The sequence below is a fragment of the Nicotiana tabacum genome, chromosome 4 (assembly GCF_000715075.1).
Source record: "Nicotiana tabacum cultivar K326 chromosome 4, ASM71507v2, whole genome shotgun sequence".
NCBI classification, from domain to species: domain Eukaryota; kingdom Viridiplantae; phylum Streptophyta; class Magnoliopsida; order Solanales; family Solanaceae; genus Nicotiana; species Nicotiana tabacum.
This window is the reverse complement of record NC_134083.1, coordinates 38,332,467-38,355,438: the sequence shown is the minus strand read 5'-3', so window position 1 is coordinate 38,355,438 and position 22,972 is coordinate 38,332,467. Positions and strand designations below refer to the sequence as shown.

At 34.7% G+C, this 22,972-nt stretch overlaps 1 protein-coding gene and 1 non-coding gene across 2 annotated transcripts; both read left to right on the top strand.

The window, feature by feature from the left end:
- Positions 1-6,842: 6,842 nt before the first annotated feature.
- Positions 6,843-21,813, top strand: LOC107787329 (uncharacterized). Its single transcript, XR_012708630.1, has 3 exons — positions 6,843-8,690; positions 12,551-12,650; positions 13,211-21,813. It is a non-coding gene; the product is annotated as an uncharacterized LOC107787329 (transcript).
- On the top strand, positions 18,701-21,813 carry LOC107779795 (pentatricopeptide repeat-containing protein At1g80550, mitochondrial-like). The gene is given in 2 exon segments (XM_075251717.1): positions 18,701-19,617; positions 19,620-21,813. Coding segments are annotated over 2 exon segments (1,026 nt in total). The 5' UTR covers positions 18,701-18,908; the 3' UTR covers positions 19,937-21,813.
- Positions 21,814-22,972: the final 1,159 nt, after the last annotated feature.

Below are 22,972 nucleotides of genomic sequence, written 5' to 3'. Positions count from 1 at the left end.
AAAAAATAACCGAACAAAATCGATTATAGAAGTAGCTATTTAAATTTATTATTACACACACACACACATTATTGAAGTTTCTAAAATGTTATAGTACATATTAGTCGTTTGTATTTTAAGTCTAGTTTTTTGCTATTACAATAATCTAATTCTTTTCCTTTACATTCTAGTTTGATTGGTAGTTTGCTTTTGCTAAGTACAAGAATTATTACATGTTAAAAACAATCGATTTTAATTGAGATTTGATTAAATTATCATCAATATATCATGGTAAATGATAGATTTCTCAAAGAGCAATTGATTTGATAGTGTTACGTTGAAAATGTAGTCGGCGGAATATGTATTTGGTAGTGTATGTCTCATATTTAACAAAAAAATCGAAAAAACCAAAAACCGATATTTGAGCTATTTACCAACTCAGTCTTTTTGGTTCTTAATTTAGTTCTATGCGTATTTTAAGAAGACACTGCAGCTCGTTGCATCCTGAAATATGCTAATTAACACTATTAGTCTTCATCCTTGATGCAAAAATCACATGTTTTATTGTTAAGAGGAATAATGACGTGGGTTAGTTAGATAATTAGCTAGTGTTAACCTCAATTTATTATGTGGGTTAGTAGTCAGTTAGTTGGAGTTAGTTGTATAAATGTATGTGTACAGTACATAGCAGATATAGTGGAAAAAATGAATTTCTCTTCCTCTTCTCTGTGTCTCTCTTCTCCCTAGACCTAGAAGTTTCCATGGCTGCATCTCAACATGGTATCAGAGCCATGGCAACAAATTGATCACGCATTCCACGCTCTCGTGACTGTAAGTCAATTGTTTCTCATTCTCTGTAGTCGCTAGGTCGAATTTATTCTTCGACGTCAACAATGGTGGCAATTAAGATAGATCATACTCATCCTTTGTTTGTGCATCCATCAGACACTCCAAACTCTGCTTTAATTCCGGTTGAGCTCCAAGGATCCGAGAATTATGGGTTGTGGGGAAGGTCGATGAGAATTGCACTCCAAGCCAAGCGAAAGCTAGGGTTTGTTACTGGTGCATGTGTTAAGGAATAATTTGCTAATGTATTGCATGAGGATTTGGAGACATGTAATGCAATTGTCCTATCTTGGATCATGAACACGGTATCTCCACATTTGTTGAGTGGAGTTGCTTATGCTTCGAATGCACATTTGAAACTAATGGAACAATAAGAACAACAAGTGATTTAAATTTAAAAAAATGAGAGATTTTGGATTACTTAACAGATAAAGGGGTATTTTTAAAAGTTTGCTGATTGTAGAGGTAAATTTGGCACGATAGTATAACAGATGTTAAATGTAGACAATATATGAAAGTAGAGGGTATATTTGGCCCTTTTTCCAATTAAATTTAATATATATATATATATACACATACTATTATTTTAATTTATTACTTAATCATAATCTACGATATAATATTATTAATTGTAATCATGTAGGACCCTAAAATTTTGAAAATAGGTGTCAAAATAGTGCACACTTCTTTAAAGTTCTCAAGAGGCGAGGACGAAAAGAAATTTCAAGTTCCACTCTGCTGTTTTAAATTTGTTTAGTGATGATAATAGTATTTGTTTTCTAAATGTGTTTAAGTCTTTTTGGTTCTTAATTTAGTTCTATGCGTATTTTAAGAAGACACTGCAGCTCGTTGCATCCTGAAATATGCTAATTAACACTATTAGTCTTCATCCTTGATGCAAAAATCACATGTTTTATTGTTAAGAGGAATAATGACGTGGGTTAGTTAGATAATTAGCTAGTGTTAACCTCAATTTATTATGTGGGTTAGTAGTCAGTTAGTTGGAGTTAGTTGTATAAATGTATGTGTACAGTACATAGCAGATATAGTGGAAAAAATAAATTTCTCTTCCTCTTCTCTATTTCTCTCTTCTCTCTCGACCTAGAAGCTTCCATGGCTGCATCTCAATATGGTATTAGAGCCATGGCAACAAATTGATCACGCATTCCACGCTCTCGTGACTGTAAGTCAATTGTTTCTCAAAATGTGTTTAAGTCTAGTTTTTTGCTATTATAATAATCTAATTCTTTTCCTATACATTCTAGTTTGATTAGAAGTTTGCTTTTGCTAAGTACAAGAATTATTACATGTTAAAAATAATCGATTTTAATTGAGATTTGATTAAATTATCATCAATATATCATGGTAAATGATAGATTTCTCAAAGAGCAATTGATTTGATAGTGTTACGTTGAAAATGTAGTCGGCGGAATATGTATTTGGTAGTGTATGTCTCATATTTAAACAAAAAAATTGAAAAAACCAAAACCAATAAAGATCAACAAAAACCGAATCGCTAAAAACCCGAATTAATTGGTTTGGTTTAATTTCAACATTTTAAGAACCGACTTACTTAGTTTGGTTTCTTTTTAACAAAAAAAATGATCCAAAACGAATCATAAACACCGTATTTCTAAGTTAACTGAAATAACAGACAGTTTAGGAGATGTCATTAGCTTAACTTGCATTTCAAATACAATTTATAAATATGAAATTAAATCGCATTTGAGCAATTTCTCAAAATGCAAACTGCAACTTATAAATAGCCCAATGATTCGCAACTGTCCAAGAAAGAATTTAGGGGGTTCTCTTTTTTCAATTCTTTGTTGTTCTGATTGATTCTTCTTAGTTTAAACCTTAGCTAATTCTCTCTAGTATTTTCCTTCGCGCTGCCCATTTCTCTCTTCGTATTCAGAACTGGAATAACTTCGTCGCCTTCGACTGTTGTATCCCGACTTGAGGCAAGGTATAGCTCTATTTTATTTGATTTTGCTCTCTTATATAACCTGCATAGCATTTTCTATGTGATTTACCTATTTGAGCTATTTACCAACTCAGTCTTTTTGGTTTTTAATTTAGTTCTATGCGTATTTTAAGAAGACACTACACCTCGTTGCATCCTGAAATGTGCTAATTAACACTATTAGTCTTCATTCTTAATGCAAAAATCACGTGTTTTATTGTTAAGAGGAATAATGACGTGGGTTAGTTAGATAATTAGCTAGTGTTAACCTCAATTAATTATGTGGGTTTGTAGTCAGTTAGTTGGAGTTAGTTGTATAAATGTATGTATACAGTACATAGCAGATATAGTGGAAAAAATAAATTTCACTTCCTCTTCTCTGTTTCTCTCTTCTCCCTAGACCTAGAAGCTTCCATGGCTGCATCTCAACATGGTATCAAAGCCATGGCAACAAATTGATCACGCATTCCACGCTCTCGTGACTGTAAGTCAATTGTTTCTCATTCTCTGTAGTCGCTAGGTCGAATTTATTCTTCGACGTCAACAATGGCGGCAATTAAGATAGATCATACTCATCCTTTGTTTGTGCATCCATCGGACACTCCAAACTCTGCTTTAATTCCGGTTGAGCTCCAAGGATCCGAGAATTATGGGTTGTGGGGAAGGTAGAATTGCACTCCAAGCCAAGCGAAAGCTAGGGTTTGTTACTGGTGCATGTGTTAAGGAATCATTTCCTACTGTATTGCATGAGGATTGGGAGACATATAATGCAATTGTCCTATCTTGGTTCATGAACACGGTATCTCCACATTTGTTGAGTGGAGTTGTTTATGCTTCGAATGCACATTTGAAAATAATGGAACAATAAGAACAACAAGTGATTTAAATTTAAAAAAATGAGAGATTTTGGATTACTTAACAGATAAAGGGGTATTTTTAAAAGTTTGCTGATTGTAGGGGTAAATTTGGCCCGATAGTATAACAGATGTTAAATGTAGACAATATATGAAAGTAAAGGGTATATTTGGCCCTTTTCCCAATTAAATTTAATATATATATATATATATATATATATATACACATACTATTATTTTAATTTATTACTTAATCATAATCTACGATATAATATTATTAATTGTAATCATGTAGGACCCTAAAATTTTGAAAATAGGTGTCAAAATAGTGCACACTTCTTTAAAGTTCTCAAGAGGCGAGGACGAAAAGAACTTTCAAGTTCCACTCTGCTGTTTTAAATTTGTTTAGTGATGATAATAGTATTTGTTTTCAAAATGTGTTTAAGTCTTTTGGAAATATTTACTATTTTTTTCCTGTAATAAGCGAAATACCAAAATAGTTAGTGTTCACCTAGGACTGCAGAGGACTAAATTTGATCAACTTGACTTTATGAAACAAGGTTGCTATAACCAAAACATGCTGAGAATTGAAAGAAAACAAAAAAGCTTTGGATACGTTTACATTAGTGGTTAATACTAAATGTTTAAATACCAAATAAATAAATAAATTATTTTGGTGCGCTTCATTATGGATACGTTCCCAATACTTTGTGGAGTAGCATTGATCAGGACATAAAAGCTTAGACAATCCACTCTAATTATTGAGAAAACAAATTATTTTGATTAATCTACTCAAATTTAATGATAATATCCTAATAAGCAAATAATTATATCCGCTAAAGTGTATCTGAGTGTAAATATTAAAGTTCATGGTTAAAATTTCATTGTTACTATCTGATGCTATCTTTTTTCCTTGTTTTTCTTATCGTCTTTTGTCTCCCTCGTCTTTCTTTCTCCCCCCTCTTTGTTCTTCTTCTTTTTTTCCTTTTCTTTTTTTCCACCTTATCTTGAGCCGAGTGTCTATAGGAAACCGTCTCTCTACCTCTCCTGGTAGGGGTAAGGTCTGCGTACACAATACCCTCTCCATACCCCACTAGTGAGATTATACTGAGTATGTTGTTGTTGGTTAAAATTTCATTAAAAGCAAACAAATATTAACAGGTAATTTCCTCGAGATGTATGTAACCTATTTATCTTAAGTTATACTATCATAAAAGCACATCTTCAACACAAATGTTGATGTTTTATTAACCATTAAGTGCATTCTATTTTAGATAAAACTGTAATTATAATTAATTTTTAAAACTTCATAATTAACTCTTACTCATAATTTGATATTTTTAATAAAATAAAGAACTTTATTGTTTCATCATCCCGTAAAATTTAATAGTTGGAGTTTATTAAATTAAGAAATTTTTCACATTTTGTGAATTAACGGATAAAAACCGCTAATTAGTATATTTAATGAATTATTTTAGATCAACAGACTATTTTTGTTATTTAGCAAGACATAGGATCATATTGAAGTAATTCTTTCCTAAAATATGTAATTTTAGCCGGAAAATTTCATTAATGTGTAATATTTGTGAAAATTCAAAATATGTATAATGCATGAGTGAAAAATTATTTACATGTGTTCTAAGTAGGAGTGTTTATAAAAACCCGAAAAACCGAACCAAACCGAAAACCGAACCAAACCGATCAAAAAACCGATACTTTTTAGGTTTTGGTTTGGTTTTGGTTTTGAATTTTAAAAATCGATCAAATTTGATTTGGTTTTGGTTTTAATAAAAAATAACCGAAAAAACCGACCAAACCGATTATAGAAGTAGCTATTTAAATTTATTATTACACACATATATATAAATATGTATATTTTTATATAAAGTTTCTAAAATGTTATAGTACATATTAGTCGTTTGTATTTTCAGTCTAGTTTTTTGCTATTACAATAATCTAATTCTTTTCCTTTACATTCTAGTTTGATTGGTAGTTTGCTTTTGCTAAGTACAAGAATTATTTCATGTTAAAAATAATCGATTTTTAATTGAGTACTTAAATTATTCATCACTATTTGATTCAATTATCATCAATATATCATGGTAAATGATAGATTTCTCAAAGAACAATTGATTTGATAGTGTTACGTTGAAAATGTAGTCGCCGGAATATGTATTTGGTAGTGTATGTCTCATATTTAACTAAAAACCCGACAAATAACCGAAAAAACCAAAAACCGATAAAAATCAACAAAAACCGAATCGCTAAAAAACCAACTTAATTGGTTTGGTTTAATTTCAACATTTTAAGAACCGACTTACTTAGTTTGGTTTCTTTTTAAGAAAAAATCGATCCAAAACGAACCATAAACACCGTATTTCTAAGTTAACTGAAATAATAGACGGTTTAGGAGATGTCATTAGCTTAACTTGCATTTCAAATGCAATTTATAAATATGAAATTAAATCGCATTTGAGCAATTTCTCAAAATGCAAACTGCAACTTATAAATAGCCCAATGATTCGCAACTGTCCAAGAAAGAATTTTGGGGGTTCTCTTTTTTCAATTCTTTGTTGTTCTGATTGATTCTTCTTAGTTTAAACCCTAGCTTATTCTCTCTAGTATTTTCCTTCGCGCTGCCGATTTCTCTCTTCGTATTCAGAACTGGAACAGCTTCGTTGCCTTCGACTGTTGTATCCCGACTTGAGGCAAGGTATAGCTCCATTTTATTTGATTTTGCTCTCTTATATAACCTGCATAGCGTTTTCTATGTGATTTACCTATTTGAGCTATTTACCAACTCAGTCTTTTTGGTTCTTAATTTAGTTCTATGCGTATTTTAAGAAGACACTGCAGCTCGTTGCATCCCGAAATGTGCTAATTAACACTATTAGTCTTCATCCTTGATGCAAAAATCACATGTTTTATTGTTAAGAGGAATAATGACGTGGGTTAGTTAGATAATTAGCTAGTGTTAACCTCAATTTATTATGTGGGTTAGTAGTCAGTTAGTTGGAGTTAGTTGTATAAATGTATGTGTACAGTACATAGCAGATATAGTGGAAAAAATGAATTTCTCTTCCTCTTCTCTGTTTCTCTCTTCTCTCTCGACCTAGAAGCTTCCATGGCTGCATCTCAACATGGTATCAGAGCCATGGCAACAAATTGATCACGCATTCCACGCTCTCGTGACTGTAAGTCAATTGTTTCTCATTCTCTGTAGTCGCTAGGTCGAATTCTGTTTCTCATTCATTTTGATTGAACAATGACGGATTCTTCGACGTCAACAATGGCGGCAATTAAGATAGATCATACTGATCCTTTGTTTGTGCATCCATCGGACACTCCAAGCTCTGTTTTAATTCCGGTTCAGCTCCAAGGATCCGAGAATTATGGGTTGTGGGGAAGGTCGATGAGAATTGCACTCCAAGCCAAGCGAAAACTAGGGTTTGTTACTGGTGCATGTGTTAAGGAATCATTTCCTACTGTATTGCATGTGGATTGGGAGACATGCAATGCAATTGTCCTATCTTGGATCATGAACACGGTATCTCCACATTTGTTGAGTGGAGTTGTTTATGCTTCGAATGCACATTTGGTGTGGAAGGATCTACAAGAGCGATTCGATAAGGTCAATCGTATGAGGATCTATCAGTTGCATCGTGCGATTGCAACGATTTCGCAAGGAACTGATTCTGTTTCAGTTTACTTCACAAAATTGAAGGAACTTTGGGATGAATTTGATGTTATGGCTCCTACTCCTAGTTGTGGATGTGAGAAGTCAAAAGACTATGTTGAGCATCTTCACCAACAGAGATTGCTTCAATTTTTAGGAGGATTGAATGATTCCTATGCTCAAGCAAGGAGACAGATACTGATGAAGACCACTGAGCCTACTTTGAACCAGGCTTATGCTTGATCATAGAGGATGAGACACACATATCAATTTCTACTTAGAGCCTCATCAGTCCTGGGGAGGGAAACGATATTACTGCCTTATGGACTGCTAAGAATTCGCAGCAAAAGCCCAGGAGAAGCTACAATGACAGGATCCACAACATTGTTCAGTGTGAGCATTGTAAGATGAAAGGCCACAACAAGGAAAATTGCTACCAGCTCATTGGTTATCCACCTGATTTTAAAGGGAGGAGAAAGCAAGGGGCTAATGCTGTGAGCTATGGTGGATCTAATGCTGCGAATTATGGTGGACCTAAGGAGACAAATTGTTTTGGTGAATCTAATAACACATCTGGTTTCTGTAGCAGCTTACCCTACTCAACCTCAAGGCCACACTCACTTTGATACATACAATGTAACGACAAGAGGAATCAACACTAACACTGGAGGACATCATACTGGCCAAGATGCAATAGTAGGAGGAGCAAGACATAGACCTATGTATTTTACACCAGAACAATACAACCAGTTACTCAGAATTCTAACCAAAGATAATACCTCATCGGCTTCAACAGCTAACATGGCAGGTATCATTAGATCATTTATGGCCACTTGCATTAATCCTGAATGGATAGTTGATACAGGAGCCACTGATCATATGGTTTCTAGTTCTAAGATGATGTCTGAAAAGCATACACCTGATAGTGAGTCAGGTACAGTACACTTGCCAAATGGATCTCAGCTCCCAATAGCTCATGTTGGTAAATGTAAACTGATCCAAGGGGAAATCTCAGGAGTTCTTTGTGTGCCTGGCTTTAAATACAACCTTCTTTCAGTCTCTAAGCTCACTAAAGAACTAAATTGTTGTATGGCATTCTTTCCTGATTTTTGTCTCACGCAGGACCTTCACATTGGGAAGGTGAAAGGGACTGGTAGACTTCTCAATGAACTTTACTACTGGGATCACAAACATAGCAACAAGATGGCTCACTCAGTAGTACTACATGTGAGAAGTGATGAGGAGACTTGGCTCCCTCACAAAATATTGAAGTAGATGCATATAGTGAAGCAGTATAATAAAAGTAGCAGCAGCAAATGCTCAATTTGTCCTCTTGCCAAACAAACTAGGCTACCATTTTCACAGAGCACTAGTAGAGCAACATGTTCTTTTGATTTAGTACATGGTGATGTATGGGGACCTTATAGAGTTCCCATTTATGATGGGAATAGATACTTCCTAACTCTAGTAGATGATCATAGTAGACTGGTTTGGATTTTTTTGTTAAAGCTCAAAAGTGATGTCTCAATTGTAATGAAGGATTTTCTGATCTTAATAAAAACTCAGTTTGGTAAAACTCTCAAGGTCTTTAGGAGTGACAATGGTACATAGTTTTTTAATACTCATTGCCATGATATTTTTAGTTCAGCAGGGATCCTTCACCAAAGTTTTTGTGTTCATACACCCCAGCAGAATGGAGTGGCGGAGAGGAAACATAGGCAAATCTTAGAAGTCAATCAGATTTCAAGGAAGCATTCCCTTAAGGTTCTGGGGACTATGTGTGCAGAGTGTTGTATATCTTATTAACAGAATTCCTTCTACTGCATTGTCCGGAAAATCTCCATTTGAAGTGTTCTATGGCAGGAAACCTAATCTTCAACATCTAAGGGTCCTTGGTTGCTTATGTTATGCAACTAGAACAGGTGCCAACACAGACAAATTTGATGCCAGAGCAGAAAAGGCAGTACACCTGGGGTATTCTTCTACTCAAAAAGGCTACAAACTCTATAGTCTAACCAACCATATTATGTTTGTTAGCAGGGATGTTGTGTTCTGGGAGAATGTATTTCCTTTTAGGTCTCCTGCTACAAGGGGCACATTTGAACCAGTTCCTTCATCTCAAGCATCAGATGCATAATTTTTTGTGTCCATTCCTACCACAGACAATGCACAAGTTGAATGCTCACCAGGGACTCATCCTGCTTCAGTACATAGTGAGCCAGCTGGTCCTATAGAATCACCAGCTACTACACCTACAACAAGCATTACAGACACTGATGCATCACGTGTTGTAGTCAGGAGATCCTCCAGACCTTCTAAAACACCAGGTTGACTTTATGGCTTTGTGCATCAAGTGCCTACAGGAAAGTCTTCTGGAACCTCTACTGCAAGCTCAGCTTCCATGTATCCTATTTCCTCGTATATGTCTTATACTTCTTTGTCAGACTCCTACTTCAAGTCAGTGTGCAATTTTGCAGCAGTTAAAGAGCCAACTTCTTATGCTGAGGCCATACCTGATCCTAAGTGGATTGAGGCTATGGATCAAGAATTGAAGGCCCTAAATGACAACAACACTTGTGCTTGGCGGATCTGCCAGCAGAAAAAAGGGCAATAGGCTGCAAGTGGGTTTTTAAAGTCAAGTATAATGCACAAGGAGAGGTGGAAAGGTACAAGGCAAGGCTGGTGGCCAAGGGCTACACGCAACAGGAAGGCCTAGATTATCAGGAAATCTTCTCTCCTGTGATCAAGATGGTGACTGTACGAGCAGTATTATCTCTAGCTGCCATGCATGGATGGAAGCTCCATCAGATGGATGTTTTCAATGCCTTCTTGCAAGGAGATTTGGTGGAGGATGTCTATATGATTCCGCCACCTGGCCTTGTTAGCTAGGGGGAGTCCTCTCAGGTATGCAAGCTTCAAAAATCACTCTATGGGCTCAAGCAAGCCTCTAGGCAATGGAATCTCAAACTCTGTGAAGCCTTAACTGCCTCAGGTTTTATCCAAAGTCTGCATGATTATTCTCTCTTTACTAAGCACTCTGGTCATGATAAGGTCCTTGTGCTAGTGTATGTTGATGATCTTCTGATCACTGGATCTAATCCCACCATGATAGAGGCTACTAAACTCATGTTGCAACAACATTTCAAGATCAAGGACCTGGGGGAGATGAAGTACTTCCTTGGTCTTGAAATTGCTAGAAGTAAGCAGGGAATTCTAGTATGTCAAAGGAAGTTTGCTCTTGACTTGATCAGTGATCTTGGTCTAGCCGGATCTAAGCTAGCAGGCATACCATTAGAGGTGAATCAAAGGCTTACTAGTGTGGAGTTTGATGAAGGAGCAACCAGTAGTACCTATCAGGATGAACTGTGTTACCTGATCCTACCAGTTATCAGCAGCTGGTAGGAAAGCTGCTATACCTTACAATGACTAGACCAGACATAGCTTATGCTGTGCAGAATTTGAGTCAATTCATGCACAAACCAAAGAAATCCCACATGGAAGGAGCTCTAATGGTGGTAAGGTATCTAAAGAATGCACCAGGGTTGGGCATACTATTATCAGCTGAGGTTTCATCACAACTCACAGTGCATTGTGATGCCGATTGGGCAACTTGTCCAATGACAAGGAAGTCAGTTAGTGGTTTTGTAGTGAAGCTGGGAGATTCTTTGATCTCTTGGAAATCAAAGAAGCAGAACACCATTTCAAGGAGCTCAGCAGAGGCAGAGTATAGAAGCATGGCAAATGCTGTGGCAGAGATAGTCTGGTTAGTAGGATTGTTCAAGGAGCTGAATTTTGATGTAGAAGTGCCAGTAAAGCTATTCTGTGACAGTAAGGCAGCAATTCAAATAGCAGCAAATCCCATATGTCATGAGCGCACTAAGCACATAGAAATTGATTGTCACTTCATCAAAGAGAAGGTGCATGAGGGTCTTATTCAAACAGTTCATGTACCATCAAACCTGCAGCTAGCTGACATTCTCACAAAAGGACTAAGTAAATCACAACATGATTTCTTATTGTCCAAGCTGGGAGTGTTCAATCTCTTCTCACTACACATCTTGAGGGGGAGTGTTAAGAGGAATAATGACGTGGGTTAGTTAGATAATTAGCTGGTGTTAACCTCAGTTAATTATGTGGGTTAGTAGTCAGTTAGTTGGAGTTAGTTGTATAAAGAGGAAAAAATGAATTTCTCTTCCTCTTCTCTGTTTCTCTCTTCTCTCTCGACCTAGAAGCTTCCATGGCTGCATCTCAACATTTATATTACAATTTCATGTTTTGAGTTGGTGAACAAGATGCTATGATCTTGCAAAGGATTGAGAGTTTGAGCCATTGGCCAGTATATCTCTAATATAGCTATTCATTCAGTTATATCTATTGAAGCCTGAAAACTCATGTATGTATAATGTTAGTCTGTTACAATTGAAAAACGAAACTAGTTTAAGCGTTTATAAGCGGACTCCATTTCACATTTTAGAACAATGTAATTCAATTGCACATCTTAAAGTTATTAGGAGTATTATTGTTTTTTTGGTAAGTACATCTTAAGATTATTACTTCATAAGCTGAGTACTAATTATTTTCTGTTTTGAAAAAATATCCTGTAGAATATTAGCTTTCAATTAATATTGTCCGTACATGTTTTTTTCTTTAATTTATCAAATATATTAGGTTATGATCAGTGGTGGATACACATGAAGAGTTGTGGGTGCTTCAAGCACCCATTTTCTTTACCCAGATTTAGTATATTTACGTAGGCAATTAGCAAAAAATTTAGATAACTACTGAGTGAGCACCCATAGCTAAATTCTTCTACCGTCTTCTTTCGCAACTCTTTCCAACGAGCACCCATGACTTTGAAATCTTGGATCCGCCATTGGTTATGATAACCAAATTGAAATCTTATAATAAGAGAGAGGTGATTGCAGCTCCATTATGGTTTTAAAAGTTCTAATTTTTTTTTAAAACGATAGGTATTATAAAATTTACCAACTTGAGAAATTAGTTTACAGTGAATTATCTATGCTAAACTGGGTTGTTCTTTAAGTTAAGTTCTACAATATATTCAAGTTTAGTAGTTTTTTTTTGTGTGTGTTTGGGGTGGGTGGGGGAATGAATTGGGGAATTGCTAACTTGAAATTGTATTACGTTGGTTTGGTAAATTGAATCAGGAAATTTCCTTTTGTTTCTTGGTTGGTAGTGTCAATGCATTGAGGCTTATTTTTTACTTTGCAGAAACAAAAGAAGAGTCAAAAGCCCCTCAACTCTAACTGGCTGGGGTCTAGTGGCTGCAATTACTTCTGTGTTGTTGTCCATCAATTTTTCCAGTAAATTGGTAAGTTTCCTTTTGTCCTTAAATCAAATTATCATAACAAGGGATGTGAAATGTGTTAAGAGATGGTTTTTATGTGATCATGAATGATTTGTGATTTGTGAATTGAGTTGAGATCGAGATGGGATTCAGTTGAGTTTTTGTTTTATTGGAAATTGTGCATTACAGTATAGTTTGGAATTCAAGTACTTGTTTATGTGTTGAAAAATGTAAAACTAAATAAAACAAATGTCTTAGTCAAACATGTTCGAAGAACCTTATGGAAATGATGAAAAGTATATACAGCCATATATATTAGCAGAAAATAAAAGGCGAACTAAATTACGTAAATAAAAGAAAGACAACATGTAAACAATGAAATTTTGATTACATCATTACACTGCCCATTACAAGTATTTATAAAGAAACACCAATAATAAGTCAAGAGCAAACAAATATTTGCCAGTATACACTCTTCCATTACAGAATACTGGAAAAATTCAAAATGTTTAACGTTTAGAGATCCTTTCTGTGGTGATGCTAAACTAATATAACATTTTTTATCATTGTAATTTACATTACAGGACAATCATTAACTCCTGCACTCCTGAGAACCACACAGTTACTGCAGATTATATTCGAAAACCAGTTCCTACTCTTCTAGAATGCTTTCGTTTGTTATTTATCGATATTCAACTTTCTTACCTTCTTCTTTGCTTCTCACCCAATTAGAAAACTTGCTTCACCATCACGATTATCACTCCACTCCCTCCAAACCCCCCAATCCCACTCCCTTTCCCAACTATGATGACCCCCATTCATCCCCACTTCTAAATCTTCCTACCAGTTCAACAAGTGCTTCCTTTGAACCCCTAAACCCCACCATCGTGCTAGAGACGCTCTCTTGTTACAACAATGACTGGAGAAGAGCTTTAGAGTTCTTCAACTGGGCTGAGGAGCAGTGTGGCTTCCACCACACCATCCAAACTTGCAACCAGCACTACAAGAAAGTGTGAAAATTGCAACACATTTTTTCGTTGCCATATATTGGATATTGTTGCGAAACGTACTTTTGGCAACAACAAAAAAGTTGTTGCATGCCGTTGCAATAAATGCTGATGGGAAAAGTTTTTGCAACAACAAAAATTGTCATTGCCAAAAGCTGACTTAACGCAACAAGAAATATTATTGCCATAAATTATATTTTGATTATACCCTTGTGGCTTATAAAAACATTTAGCAACAAAAATTATTGTTTCGATAAATTATTATTATTTTAGCAACAATACTACTTGTGGCAAAAAATTGGCAGGAGGGTAGTTAATAATCTGTTATAAAGGCTTTTCGCAACAAGTATTGTTGTGGGAACTTGTACAGCTAGCAATAATAAATGTGTAGTTGCTACATACACAAATAACATTTTCTTTTAAACTATCACAAATATATATATAAATTAATATATGATATATATTTGCAAATATCAATACAACTGATGCACTAAGTATTTACATACTTTCAAAAACTAAATACTACTAAAACACATGTTCTTACTTTAAAATAAAAACAAGAGCATCTACGGGGACATAATTTCTAATCTAATAACAACCCAAAAGTAAATCTTCTTCTAGTAGCTTGAGCATTAGATGAACCATATTGTCAGCTATGTTGGTTTATTCATCCTCGTCCTGCAAAAGAAGATAAATTATAGTTATATTTTTTATAGAAGAAAATTATAAAGTTCACAAATACAAATAAAAAAAAAAAAAATTGGGCACCAATGAATGATATAAAAAGATTCTTATAACAAAAGCTAAAGCTAAGAAATTATCAAGTAAGAACTTGCACCATGTAACATAAAAGAGGAAAGCTAACTACCTACTATAGAAATCCTACCATGTACTATACATGGTTATTAGACTTGTAGTAGCCCAAATATCTGAGAGTCTGACTAATCAATTTTTCAGTACCAGGACCAGGACAAATAACAATTCCAAGTAACTTTTAAGGCACTCCAATTTTTTTTCTTTATCAAACTATTAAGCAAAACTATGCTCTTTCTCTGTTGTAGTGATTACAATGCACAATTGTAATTTGTAAAGGTTGGGGGACTGTTCATAAAATAATATCGTTATACCCTGTTGTATTTCTATTTAACTTAGCATCCATTATTGCGCATCTCACATAAAAGGGCACAGAAAGCATAACAAGTTATGGTCATAATATCTCAATTTGGTGATTTTGATCTCAGATGACAGAAAATTAAATAAATTGTAACTGAAAACAATAATACAAACATGATATTGAACAATATCAACCAACGAATTTATTTTTACAAGAGTTAGACAAAGTTTCTTACTGTGATGTTATCCATAAGTCTTGAACGACTTGCCTCATTTGAACTACTTAAATTAGAAATAATATTGAGAATTCCACCAGAAACTCCATTTTGTTAAACATAATAAAACTACATAACTTAATTTGTCGTACAAATCAGTGGAAAGGAATGATATGGGAACGAGTCAGAAACAGAAATAGTGAGAGCGACAAAAGTAATTAATCAGTACATGCATGTCCTGTGGTATTATTTTGTGGATCATATGTAAGTAATAAGGTATCATTTACTAGTTTAGTACATGAGTGATTTTTACTTTACAAGTATGTATGCTGGATACTTATTTGCAATCAATTCTAGAGCTATGCTTCAATTAGATATTATTTGTTTTCTTGTGTTTAGAGCAATGCTAGCAACATGCTATCACTTTTATTGTTACAGAAATATTCTTAGGATCAAAAGTAAGTAATGAAATACCTCAGTACTTAGTATATGGGATGCTAGTGCCATCATGCTCTCTTTTAACAATTTTTGTTCAAGCACCATGGCTTCTCGATTTTTTCGCTCCTCAAGCTGTTTCTGTACTTCTTTTAGCTGGCATTCTACACTCTCTCGTTTACGACGTTCTTCTGCCTCTTTTTGTTGTGCTTGCAGTTTCTCTTGAATTCCAATCATGGATCTCCTACTTGTCGACTTAACTCCTGATCCTTGACCCCGACAATAACTTGACGTTTCTCCAACAAGTTTCACAAATACAGCATTAATGCAGCAAAGGCATCATTAACCCAATATCTGTTCTTCATGGGAGTCAATTCCCAAAGTTTCTGCAAGTTTGGCTCTTTTCCAATGTTTTTATTTATCTACCAAAACAAATCAAATTATGTTATTAAATCAAGAATAACCAAAATTCGTAAAAATATGATTCATTTCTTGATTTGCTTTATTGGTTTTGCTTCGCTCACTCATTCTCTGCATTGCGTTTGAGTTCGTAAATATATATTTTTTATGTACTATAAGAAGTAGAATAAGAAAATAAATAATATATAAAGTTAAATCCATTTATTTATAGCGTATTCCTAATTAATCTACACGAATACAATCTACAAAATCTCACCAATCAAGAATGACAAACACAACTAGAGAAACATGTTCTGATGGTAAGAATGCCAAGATTATTATGATACAAAAGGGTTCTATAAATCAGATTACATAACAGAAAAGATTACTATTTAAAAAGGAGTTTATTTGCTCTACAAGCAAGACTTTTCGGGTAGCAAACAAGTGGTCCTAGGTCAGAGTTCACCAACATCCAAGCATCTGTAGCACTAGACATATCCTTATCAATCCTCTGGGTTAAAAATCTAATGCAAGTAAAAAAACTATAGACTGACATAGCAAAAAGAGCAGGATAAATTGTCATGTTATAGAAGCTGGACTTAGTCTTCATAAGGAAATGTCATTTTATAACATCATGTCTCAACTTTTGAGGCAAAGGTTTGTTTGCACGCTGGCAGAGAAAGGCAAACAAACACTAATAGAAAGTGTTAGGTGGAGTTTTGTTTCAAAAAAGGCTTAAAAGCTTTTGCAGTAAAAATTTTTATCAACCAGATGTTTTTTCAAATTTTTCTAAAAATGAATCACTTCTTTCTAATAGAGTTGGCCTTTACCAACTTTAGTGACTCGAATCCCCAACCTTATGGTTAGACATGGAGGAGCTTTACAATTATGTTGTCCCTCCCCTTTGAGGATGCAAATCTAAACAGTCACTCTTAGGCAAGTAAATAAGAAAAGGAAGAAAGCACAGATATAAGAACAGTAGTCTGACAAATCTTTGGCTTAAAACAAACTGTTGCTTTCAATAAATAATCATTTTTTGATAACTGGTTGCTTTTCCTCTGGGGTGATATTTGCTTCTCTCAGATCCATTATTTAGCAACATATACATATAATGTACACACACAGAAGTACTTAGAGATACACACACATAGAGGAAAGTTATCTGGTGTTCTTTACATTTTTGTATACCTTTTATTTCTACCATCAACATTTAGCTTTAAAGTCAATAACCTTAGATGGACATAAAGGGAAAAGGGAAAACTTGTAACAGTTTGCAGTAGCCTTCCCAAGAATTGGAGCATGTAATTGTAATCTTCCTGTAATGATCATTTCAACATTAATCAAGTAATTACTTAACCAGCCTACTCAGATGCCAGGTCATTTCCCTAGATGGTTGTCCTTGCTTTATTTTTATATCATGAAGAGTTCTCTGTGTGACTTTTAAGTTAAATAGCATGAAAATTCAGAACTCTATTCCATGCAAACCCCAACTCAAGAAAATGGTAAAACAATTCATTCTTCCCAAAGTTGGAAATCATCTACCATTGTAAATCAATTGTACTGCAACCAGACTCTAGTAATAATTCTATGCATCTGATGATTAATCAAAAATTTACTTTACTTTGGAATCAACGAATAGCCATATACATGAATAAAATATTCAAAGAACTAAAATTGGACCGGGGATATAAAGTAAATTTTTTATGAACCAAACAGATCCAATACCAGAAATAACAGCAAGTAATTGATAAACTTCTCGTGAAATTGGTATTTAAAACTAGAAGTGTGGAATTATTGACCTTCAATTTAATTTCATATCGCAGAATTCTTCGAGTAAACAATACTTCACATAAATTTCTAATTGATGCCGTGGTTTATTTTTGTTTCCAATTTCCCCTCACAAGGTCGTAGAATTGAATGGTAAGAAATATAAAATTGAACTGATTACATCAAAGGATAAGTTATTCAACATATCTTTTATTTACTTTTTATCTTATGAGAGATATTTACACAATCAAATTGTTTATTAAATTAAAAAGGATAAGTATCTACGCTAAGCATAAATTGATAACCTCGAAATGATGGCCTTTGGAAATTGATCAAATTATATGTTTGAAAAATCTCTTTGCAACTTATAGTTTTACCTATCAAATTTTTACGAATTACAGAGAAAAACTTTCGTGTTCAGTACTAGTTTCATTCTGTTATTATACAGAGAACATGTATAAAAACGTTAGCAGAAGATGAATTGAAAAAAACGAACAACAAACTAGACAACAATAAAAGAAAAACCTATGCAAAGTTTCTTTCTGTAGCAAAAGGAATTAGAGGAGAAAACATTGCAAATACTTCTCCGGCATAGAAAATTTTAAGATACCCATACCCATTAAGTACTTCAATGATAAAAGACAATCACAAACATTGGTATTTCCATAATTTAGTGAAGCAATCGGGTAAAGCAATTAAAGATTGAATTCTTACCGGTTCTTCTCCGATCAGTCGCAACACGAAGCAACAAAGAGGACGCAGCAGGGGAGGAGCTCTTTCAAGTAGAACTGATAAGAAAAACCCTAGCCAGAATGGTTATTAGTGAGTGAGCTAAAAAACCGGCAAAAGTGGAAAGGTTTGCCGCGTTGGATTTTGACGAAAAATCAAAAGTTTTAGGCCACAACCCACGTATATCAAAATAATGTTTATTGCCAACAAAAAAATTTTATTCTTGCCAATTTTCTTTATAATTTAACTTTATTACGTTAAAAGTTTTATTTTTTGCAATAACTAAAATTAGTTGTTGCCATTTATTAAAATTCGGCAACAATACTGTAGTTGTTGCTAGAACTTTGTTGTCATTTTTAAAATTTTAAAGTTTATTATCTAAACCATAGAATATGGCAACAAAATTAACATATTTGGCAACAAGAAAATTTTGTTGCCAAAAAATCTATGCTATAACAGCAATTTAATCGAGTTGTTGCCATTTATCCATTTTAGCCAACAATATTTCAATTGTTGCTAAAACTTTGTTGCAAATTCCATACTTTCTTGTAGTGTAGCTTATTGACATTCTTGGCAAGTTTTTTGAATTTGATGCAGCTTGGAATTTGATTGAGAGAATGAGAAGTGCATCCTCCACACCTGATCACACCACTTTCCGGGTGTTGTTCAAACGTTATGTGTCTGCTCACATGGTTAAAGAAGCAATTGATACGTTTGATAAGATGGAGGAATTTAATTTAAAAGATCAAGTTTCATTTTCAAATCTAATTGATGCTTTATGTGAGTATAAGCATGTGATAGAGGCCGAAGAGTTGTGCTTCCCTAAGAACAAGAATGATGTGAAGTATTCTTGCTTTAAAGTGGACACAAAAATATGTAATATGCTTCTTCGTGGGTTGTTCAAACTGAGTTGGTGGGGGAAGTGTAGACAGTTTTGGGAAGAGATGGACACAAGGGGTGTGCAAAAGGATCTATATTCGTACTCTACTTACATGGATGTACAATGCAAGAGCGGAAAACCATGGAAAACTGTAAAATTATACAAAGAAATGAAGAAGAAGGGAATTGACTTGGATGTGATCGCGTATAACATTGTCATCCGTGCTATTGGGATTTCAGATGGTGTTGATGTAGCAGCTAAGCTTTGTCAAGAGATGATTGAGTTGGAGTGCAAACCAAATGTTTCAACATATAACACACTCATCAAGCTTATGTGTGAAAATGGGAGGTACAAAGACGCATATAGATTGCTTAATCAAATGCCTAGCAAGGGTTGCGAGCCTAATGTCATTACATACAACTGCTTTTTTGGATGCCTTGAGAAGCCAGAGAGATTCTCAAGTTGTTTGATAGAATGATTGAAAGCGGAGTGCGGCCCAGGATGGACACTTATGTCATGCTTATGAGGAAATTTGGAAGATGGGGATTTCTTCGACCGGTCTTTATTCTTTGGGAAAAGATGGAAAAACAGGGGTTGAGTCCAGATGTGTCTGCTTACAATGCATTAATTGACGCTTTGGTGCAAAAGGGTATGGTTGATATGGCACGGAAATATGATGAAGAGATGTTAGCAAGGGGCCTTTCAGCTAAGCCGAGGGTAGAACTGGGGACAAAGTTGACTAGTGCTGACTATGGAGGCAGCTGATGTTTTATGAATGCACATGAGACTGTACTTTAAGATGTAGAATCCCATGTTAAACTTAATCGGTTCTTTGTCAACCTTGTGCTTTGTGGCAGCAGGCGGTCCTCCTTTTGTATGTGTCTACAAAGCACAGAAGTGATGCCTCGTCACTTGGCGCTCTTTGAAGATATCAGAATGCGTTTCGGTAACGTACGTGTTTGTAGCTGGATTATATCAGGTCTTCTGCATCTAAATGCGACAGCTCTCTGTACACCTCAAGTCATTTTGCCGTATGCTGAATGAAAAGTTAAAGAAACAACATGCGAAGAGAGAATTAGAATTGTTATCTAACCTTGCTGCAATGAAAGAATCAAATCATGGTCTCTATCCTTCAGCATTCTTTTCAATGTACACCTATCTCAAAAGAACCGGACTTCTTTTCACATTGTTTGTGTTTATTGGGGAACTTGGAAAGTCTTGCACCATTAAGTAGTACTAGTATTTATAGAGGCAATTTTGGGTTTCTAATGTAAAGGAAAGGATAACAAGAATCAATTTTTTTTCCGGCAACACGTAATTTCTTTAATACAACAAACTAGTCTTACGTGTATTCAAAGTTCTCTGTTTCTGATTAGTTTTAAGAAGCAGGTTCGAGCTAGAGTACAACTACTTCAAGGATTTCACATAGGACTAGTTCAGCGACATGATAGCTTGAAACGTTGTTCCTAAATGCCACTTTAGTAAGCATGCCGACTTTACATAAACAACGGGGACAAAAAGGTAGAAGTAGACAACGATGTTCTGTACAGTCGCTAAAAACGACTTGTAAAACTGTTTAGTCAACAAGCACGCCAAAGTTCGACTGTGGTATGGGACCAGAAGGCAGATATAGATAGCTTGATGTGGTAAACTTAAAAAATAAGTAGATCCCAAACTTCTCCTTTCTTTTAAGTGACAAAATTTTGTGATGAAATATATAAGATTTCAGAGAATGGTGGGGAAGTTTTTACAATTTAAATTAGGTAGGGGAGCATTATAACAAATAAATAGCAGGCAATGCAATTCCCAATAACAAAACTGGTCATGTTTGAAGGTAGGTCTAAAACAGTACCGTTTATATATATATATACTAGGGCAACACTAACAATAATATATTCAGTGTGATCCCAACAAATGAGATCCGGGGAAGCCAATTGGTACTTTATATTTATCAAAAGTGAACAATTTCGATCACCTTCAAATAATTAAAAAATCTAGTTGTCAAAATTAATGGGAACTGTAATAATAAAAAGATTTATTTTAAGCCAACGATGCTCTGCACAAAAACTTTAAGCTGAAAGATCTTGGAGAACTAAGATACTTTCTGGGTATTGAGTTTGCTAGATCAAGTGAGGGCATCATAATTAGGGGTGGGCATAAAATTCGAAAAACCGAATTCCGAACCGGACCGAATTAATTCGGTATTTCGGTTTCGGTTTTTTCGGTATTTCGGTCTAATTCGGTATTTCGGTATTACGGTACGGTCTTCGGTATTGGGATCTTAAAATTTCGGTATACCGAAATATCGAATTTTTAAAGATTTTTTAAGTTGGACCTATAGCTATACTGCCCAGCCCAACACTTTTTAAAGACTTTCTAATCTAATGCCCAGCCCACTGCCCACTCCAACGCCCCAGCCCAAGCCCACTCTCTAGTATTTATCTTTCATTCCATTAGGGATTAGGCATTACTCATTAGGGAATTAGAATTTAGAAAGTCAATTAGGGCAAACGGCGTCGGTGTCTCAGCGATAGTTTCAGCTTCAGGCTTTCAATTAGGGAGATAGTTTCAGAAACGGGCAAACGAAGACCGGCTGTTGTGACTTCAAAGAGATCGGTTGTTGTGACTTCAAAGAATCAAAGGTATGTTTCTAGTTTCTTCCATAATTTACTTGAAAGCTTTCTCTTTTTTAAGGTTTTATTAGATTATTGGGTATGTGTCTCACTGTCTTTACAAAAAGAAATTATACTTTTTAATCCTTTGTTTTTTGTAGTTTTTTGTTTTATGAAGAACATGCATATTCTTTTGTGCTGGAACTGTTAAAGAATAGATTTTTTTTAGCTCTCTACCAATATTTCTTTGATTACCTTGAAAAGCAATTGAGTAAATGCAAAATATCATCAATTGCATTCAGAAGATTTTAGCGATCTGTTTCTATTTCTAATAAAGTAATTGTGTGTGGAAAGCGAAAAACAGCTGATGATAATATTGATTCAGTGCAGAAATTTAATTCGAAGATACTAAAAAGAGATTTCATATAATTCAATTTTGTTTTCTATCTTAAATTTCATAAATACAATTGTTACTGTATTATGTTTTATAGTACAAAATTACAGAGAAAAATAGAAAAGTATTTCTATTTGTGCAAAATAAAGCTAATGGGGAATCCCTTCTATAAAATGAACTGCAGCTAGAGAGTAAATTGCCAACAATTAATATGATTTTCTATTAGTCCTCCTTTTGGGATGTGGATTATGGTGTTTGATAGTTTTCCTCTTCCCCATGTTTTGGCTTGATGCTGCTTATTCCGTTTAGAAATGTAGACCTTCTTATTTTGCTGCTTATTTGTAATTGCATAACATTTTGGCTTGCTGGCTCCAAATGCCAGCATTAGAAAATAGAAAATGCATCATGTCTATAAGTCTATTTACTTCTTTCTGAAGAAATGGTTGTTCAATTTCATTGTATTTCTTCATTTCTTGGCTGAACAGTTAGACAGGGCATTGAAACATAGGAGAATGGTCACTCGTTAGCGTTGCTTATTTAGCGAATATTAAACCGAAACCGTACCAAACCAAAATAAGAAATACCGAACCGTACCGAAATACTTTTGTACGGTATTTGGTATACACAATTGATAAACCGAATACCGAAATACCGAACCGAAATTCTTAAATACCAAACCGAAATACCGAATGCCCACCCCTAATCATAATATCACAAAGAAAGTACGCCTTGGAGATGATCTCTGAAGCAGGCCTCCCAGGTTCAAGGCCTAAAGAAACTCCAATGGAACAACAT